Source organism: Limulus polyphemus, unplaced genomic scaffold (genome assembly GCF_000517525.1).
Source record: "Limulus polyphemus unplaced genomic scaffold, Limulus_polyphemus-2.1.2 Scaffold3384, whole genome shotgun sequence".
Classification (NCBI taxonomy): Eukaryota; Metazoa; Arthropoda; class Merostomata; order Xiphosura; family Limulidae; genus Limulus; species Limulus polyphemus.
This window is the reverse complement of record NW_013668994.1, coordinates 44985-52024: the sequence shown is the minus strand read 5'-3', so window position 1 is coordinate 52024 and position 7040 is coordinate 44985. Positions and strand designations below refer to the sequence as shown.

Sequence of the window (7040 nt, the reverse complement as noted above, 5' to 3'; positions counted from 1 at the left end):
AATATTTATATAAAAAGTGACAGGGCAATTATAATAAACAAAAGAAACATTTGGCTTTATGCAGTGGTACAAAAAGTAATTAAAGTTTCAAGTTTTCTTCAACTTGTTAGTACCGTAATTAATACCTAATATAATTTAATTAATTTTAAAGCTTAAAGTTCATTGACTCCAAATTCAGTGAAGTCACTACACTATGTCTTATGAAAGGCTTGTTCCTAAACGTTAAACATATTTAGTTTCTAAAATTTGTAACACTGGTACTATTGTTTGTGTTGTGAAAGGCTTATCATAAACGTTAAAAATATATAGTTTCTAAAATATGTAACAATTTTATTATTGTTTACTTTGTGAAAGGCTCGACTCGCAACCTGCGGGTCGCGAATTAGAATCCTCTCATGCTTGTTTTTCAGTTGTGGGGCGTTCTAATGTGACGGTCAATCAAACTTTCGTTGGCAAAAGAATAGACCAAGAACTGGCAGTGGGTGGTATTGACTAACTGCCTTACTTCTATTCTATCTTTAATATGTTAGAGACAGCTACCGAAGATAGCCCCCAGTAGTTTGGAGGAAAATTCAACAAAATAAACTAAACGTATAGAGAAGTAACGCTATTATTTTATATGCAGGATGCGCGAAAAATCTACGAATCCCTTATGGTCTTCTCAGTTCGTGTTCCAACAAATCCAGAGTACGAAACCTTTATCAAAGATACGATAACCCGCTCAAACAAGGAATTTAACCTAACTTTGGATGATACTGCGGTAAGAACTCACGTTTGTTGTTACCTTAGTATTTTCAAAAGCATTCAACTATTAAAGAAATTAAAGAAGTGATATTGGATTTAAGGATTTTTTTGTAGTACATAACTAGTTGATTGTATAAATTTGTAATTTTACTTACACAACAGAGTAGATTAGAACCAGTCTCTTCTGCATCCACTTGTGAAGTCCTCAACTCGTCTAGTGGATTGTATGGCTTTGGAATTTTACTTACACAATAGAGTAGATTGGAACCAGTCTCTTCTGCATCCACTTTTGAAGTCCTCAACTCGTCTAGTGGATTGTATGGCTTTGGAATTTTACTTACACAACAGAGCAGTTTAGATACAGTCTCTTCTGCATACACTTGTGAAGTCCTCAACTCGTCTAGTGGATTGTATGGCTTTGGAATTTTACTTACACAACAGAGCAGTTTAGATACAGTCTCTTCTGCATCCACTTGTGAAGTCCTCAACTCGTCTAGTGGATTGTATGGCTTTGGAATTTTACTTACATAACAGAGTAGTTTAGATCCAGTCTCTTCTCCATCCACTAGTGAAGTCCTTAACCATTTTCAGTACTTACGTTACTATTACTAGTTATTGTTTTTATATATTTCTGAAAGCCTCAGGGAGCTCGGAGGTGAGTCTGAGGTCTTGTAACACTAAAAGTAGGGTTTCGATACCCGAAATGGCAGAGCACAGATAGCCCATTGTGTGACCCTTGTTCCATCTTTTCCCTCAAGTGAACATGCTATTTCATTTATTACACTATTTGAAGATCGCCCAAGGTCTTACCTTACCAAAAAGATGGATGGTTCTCTCTCTCTCATTGAATGGTTTCATAAGACTTGGAATTATCAGATGAGCCTTCAAATCTATCTGAGGTTTTGGGCAGAACCAGTCTACAGTTTTGGGCTGAAGTTTAGGGAGCTCGTTAGGAGTATGATCCTGTTGTGATCTTCACTTTTACTGGTCAACCATACAAGTGCGTTTCGTATGCCTCAGGTTCTGCTCTAAATGAGTTTGATCGTCCAGTTTTAGCCGCTGGCCATTCAAACATCAGATGTTTATCTCCCTACATGGATCCTGCCCATGTATCAAATCCATTTCAATGATCAATGTCGGTCTCTACTTTGGGTGTGATGACCAGTAGTTCTGACCTTTCTCTCCACATCGTGCTGCCAACCTTCATTGTACTTAATTTAATGCTATCTAATCAGTACTCTTGCTGTTTTCCAGTGGACATATTTCAACGTTGACCCTGTCCTGATCGATTACGGTCTCTGTATTATTATTTTTCCCTGCTCTCTCCCTCTTCCAGTTGCTGATACAGTGGATGAGATGTGGTGAGTAGTGAATACCTTGTCTTCTAGTGATTTAAACCGAACCAAAAGTAAGGATTGTTGGTTAAGGTGCTCCTCTTGGTCCCATATATCATCTTGCAGGCCATTATTTAGATTGGGAAGATAACGAAACATTGTCGACTGATTTATGCCAAAAAACAGTTTACTTCAAAATGTATATTTTCTTGGAAACACTGTAGATAAGCTATTTACTATAAAACGCCACCTAAAATGTAACTAGATTGTTTACAGCTAAACGCCGTTTAAAACTTTTCAACAAAACGCACTTGAAACTGGGAGATATAAGATAAGACGGGATCATATATTGTATTTATAATTATAACTTTCACATTGATAATGATGATTTGAGATCCAACAATAAGGTATTTTAGTACGCTCTACTACAAAGTACATGTTTTAAAATAACTAGGTTTCTTCACAAAGTACTCGTCATGCTACTGAAGTTGAAACCATTATTAACAAGCTTACTCATAATACTGGTCGACAAAATCTAGCATATCTCATTATTGAAATATGACTGGTGTTAATTTCAGCACAATTTAGGTAATAATCACACATTAGGCTAGTTAAACTTACAACTTTATTCATTTTTAAATATAATTCCCATAAACGCTATACACACCATACACTTGGTTACATTTATACAGTACATACTTATGAAGAAATAAATGCACAACAACTTAATATATAATTACGACAATAACCTTTCAAATTCGATCGGTCTCATCACGAAAACCCGACACTATTTGGAATCAGCGTCCCAAGACCTATCTAACCCATCTGTAATTATATCTGGTGAAAATTACTTGTTGGCCAGTGTAATCTGGATAGCTAAATGAATGATATATTTATTTTTTTATCACTTACGTATTGCAGCAACATTTAGCTTTAAGAAAATTAATTTATAGTGAATTTGTGTCCTTGGGATAATCCTTTAAAAGCTTTATTAATCCAACAATACGATTGATATATAAATCACGATTTAACTAAAGTAATAGAATATATTCATGAAGTTTTTAACTTCTCCATCTTGTCTGGAACAAAAAAATAAAATCAAACCATTCAGCGAACAAACAATAGTTCAATAATTTGTTAAACTCAGTCAAGGTTGGGTAACATACATAACACAGCATTATAGTTTAAATTCGATGACGAGGAACCCACTTTGAGACTAATAATGCTTGAAGGCGGCTTAAATGGACAATGATGACAAAACCTTGTCGAAACGTTGTACATTTGCTGTTATGTTAAACTTATATTAATTTTTTTCTTCGTCACCCATTAAAGCCGTCTCCAAGCATTATTACAGCGTTATAGTGTTAGAGCAGAAAATAATAAACTACTCAACAACACAAGATCGGTGTTTTGAACACACTCAACCAGTTTAGCTCATGAAAACATAAGCTTCTCATCGGCATTGACAAGATATTTTAAGAGTCCTAGCTAGATAGTGGTTTGAGTTATTAAATACGGGCGTTTTTATGATAGTTACCCTGTCGTTTAATTGTCATTCATTGGTCACTTGCTGTTATTCTAGGGTAGTATCTAAAGTTACACTGTCGTTTAAAGGTCATTCATAGGTCACTTGCTGTTGCTTTGGGGGAGTATCTAAAGTTACACTGTCGTTTAAAGGTCATTCATTGGTCATTTGCTGTTATTCCAGAGGAGTATCTAAAGTTACACTGTCGTTTAAAGGTCATTCATTGGTCACTTGCAGTTGTTATGGGGGAGTATCTAAAGTTACACTGTCGTTTAAAGGTCATTCATTGGTCACTTGCTGTTGTTATGGGGAGTATCTAAAGTTACAGTGGTGTTTAAAGGTCATTCATTGGTCATTGGCTATTCATATGGTAGATTATCTAAGATTTTATATTCACTGGATTCACGCTTTTTAAGGGACACAGCAATCAGTGATAGCGCCTGAAGTACGTAAATAGTTCTTATGCGTCTGTATAGGAATTTATATTCCATGTTTTTTAAATGTTAAGTTCATGAAAGGTATTGATTAAAATGTTAATATGTATAATCTATTTATTCTTTTATACTTATTCAATATATATATATACATATATATATTATTTATGATGAGGAATACTTTGGTATTTTTGTCTTAGTATATAGATTTAGGATTAGTCTAAGCCTTTTAATATGACTAAACTCCGAGAGATATTATTGGGATTACGACCGAAAATATCGTTAACAGCTTGGGTATCCAGTTGATAAATCAGTGCATTCTAATCATTATAACCTCTTATTTAATGTCATTCTTTACTCATAGTTGCACCGATATATAGATTAGCTCAGGTTAATTTCTAATTGAAAGCTGGGTAAGCCTACTTGCTTCGATCAGACATTATTTGAATCTATTTTAATAAAATTCCTGCTTTAGCATACCATACAACGAAGCATGTAACTTTTTGTCAGCAACATTTTTATTTTAAACTTTTTTTAAATATAAATAGTCTTCAGTTTATTTTATAGCTAATCAATAAATTTCAAACACCAAATCGGTAACTCTTTTATATGTGATTTTCCTTAGGTTAATGTGATGGTTGCAGGATTTCATGACTGTGTTTTGATGTACGCTTGGGCTTTAAACGAAACACTGGCTGTCGGTGACGATCCTTTGGACGGCTACAATTTGATACGAAGAGTTTGGAATAACACGTTTCATGGAGGTAAGACTTCCTTTAACACATTCTTTAAACAAGAATTTGACAAAAAAAAGTATCTAAGACTGTTCGACAGTATCTATATAAAACGAAACAAACGTAAATCTGGATAATTTATTTATTTGTTTTATTACTGTTTTTGATATAGTCGTGACATGGTTATTTGTTTTATTACTAGTATTGATATAGTCGTGACGTAGTTATTTGTTTTATTACAGGTTTTGATATTGTCTTGTTATGGTTATTTGTTTTGTTACTGGTTTTGATATAGTCGTGACGTGGTTATTTGTTTTGTTACTGGTTTTGATATAGTCGTGACGTGGTTATTTGTTTTATCACTGGTTTTGAAACTGAAGAGTATCCTGAAAGATACGAAACCAGTATTTATGCTGTTATAACAATAATATAAAGTTTTTTAAAATTTAAACAGTTTCGTTTTGTTTCATTTTGTTAAACACTTCCCCGAGCAAAACAGATTTGAATACTGGTATATTTACATATGTATGTATATTTAAGTAGCTAAGCGTAAGTAAATATACATTCACTTTCTACTACTCGCATTGAGAATAATAGGATCAAGTTTATTTACTGAATAACTCCACCAAGAAAATCTCACTTCACTTTTATCGTAGGTTTGACCGGTGATATTTATATTAACGAGAACGGAGATAGAGAAGCAGATTACACTTTGAGTGACATGGATCCGAAGACAGGAGAAATGAGGGTAGGCCTAACAGTAACATATGCAATTTGAGGACGTTTTGAGAAGGTTTTAATAAAATATAGTTTTTCCATTTTAAACGCAAAATGCTTGTTTTACAGTTTTAAAATGAGACATATATTCATAGATTTTTAAAAGAAATTACTGGTACGAGAGTACTAACTTGAATGTAATGGTATTGTTACGTATCTGAGTTCGTATGATAATTTTCCGTAAAAATTCTTTCCGAGTATCCCCAGCGATACAAGTCCTTTCTTAAATAAAACTAGTTTATTCTTTCTCAACTCAACTTTGCAATACACTTAATTTTCACAGTCTCTTTGACTTAAACACACGCTATGATTCACAACGATTCACGCACTTTACTTACTACCAGAGTCACGTGACTTCCGCTGTCGTAACAATATCGCTGCTGATGGCCAAGTGAAACCCGCGAAATTGGGCAACAATAAAAACATCTTTTGTTACTACATTAGTATAATTTGGGGTTGCACCTTGCTAAGGCCCCCAGTGGTACAGCGGTATGTCTGCGGACTTATATCTCTAAAATCCGGGTTTCAAAACCCATGGTGGGCAGAGCACAGATAACCCATTTTGTTGCTTTGTGCATAATTACAAACAAACAATCGGTCATTTGATCGGTTAAAACTTTATGTCCCTAAGGAATAAATGTTGTTTAGAAGTAACTTCTCTAAATATGTATTAGATAGTCCTTATTTCTAGTCCGTTGCTTGAAATATCTCAGTCTATATATATTTTGTCGAATTTTGTCTCATTCTACTAATTTTTGTATCTGTATCGGAGAGTGCGCTAGCATTCTCTATGTAGGGATGGCACTGACGCCCGTATTAAAGAATAAACAAGTCATACGGATTTTCTTCTCTACATCATCAGAAGCTACATATGAAGAGCTACCTGGTATAGTCTCTCTATCTCTGGTGTATATGCCGCTTTTCAACTATCCAGAGTGTCCCAAAGTCTAAAACCAAGATATCTTATTTTCGTTCATCATCATCTTTCTCCAACAGGTCTAGCGCCTATCTAGTTCTAGCAGTAACTATAATTGTATCATCATTTGATAGAGCAAAACAGTCTTCATGATTTTTTACTACATACTATATTATTATTCTATGCAAAATATATCAACGTTTAAAATACACTCTATAACCTAGTAACCAATGTACGCCATATTATGCTCCCCAGTGTCACAACAGTACGTCTGCAGACTTCTCTCGCTAGAAACCGGATTTCGATACCCGTGGAAGACAGAACACAGATAGCCCATTGTGTAGTTTTGTGTTTAACTTCAAATAAACAAATAAACAAACGCCATCGTATAAAAAAGTTAACAAACAAGTATCAGGAAAAAAGTTATATCTAAATAAAAAAGCTACGTAGTGCTGGCTGGGGGCTACTGAAAGTGAAAAATGGAAACAAACAAGATATTGTTACGACAACAGAAGTCACGTAACCCTGGTAACACATAATGAGTTCTAGAAAGATCGGGGAACATCACGAATAATC

At 34.3% G+C, this 7040-nt stretch overlaps 1 protein-coding gene across 1 annotated transcript in view; it reads left to right on the top strand.

Moving 5' to 3' along the window:
• LOC106469264 (atrial natriuretic peptide receptor 1-like) overlaps positions 1 to 7040 on the top strand; it is a gene marked incomplete at its 3' end in the record, with an annotated part of 43207 nt that overhangs the window by 10907 nt on the left and 25260 nt on the right. Inside the window, exons 3-5 of the mRNA XM_022397736.1 lie at positions 626 to 760; positions 4663 to 4801; positions 5428 to 5519. Coding sequence (XP_022253444.1) covers positions 626 to 760; positions 4663 to 4801; positions 5428 to 5519 — 366 coding nt within the window. The remainder of the gene's footprint in view (positions 1 to 625; positions 761 to 4662; positions 4802 to 5427; positions 5520 to 7040) is intronic.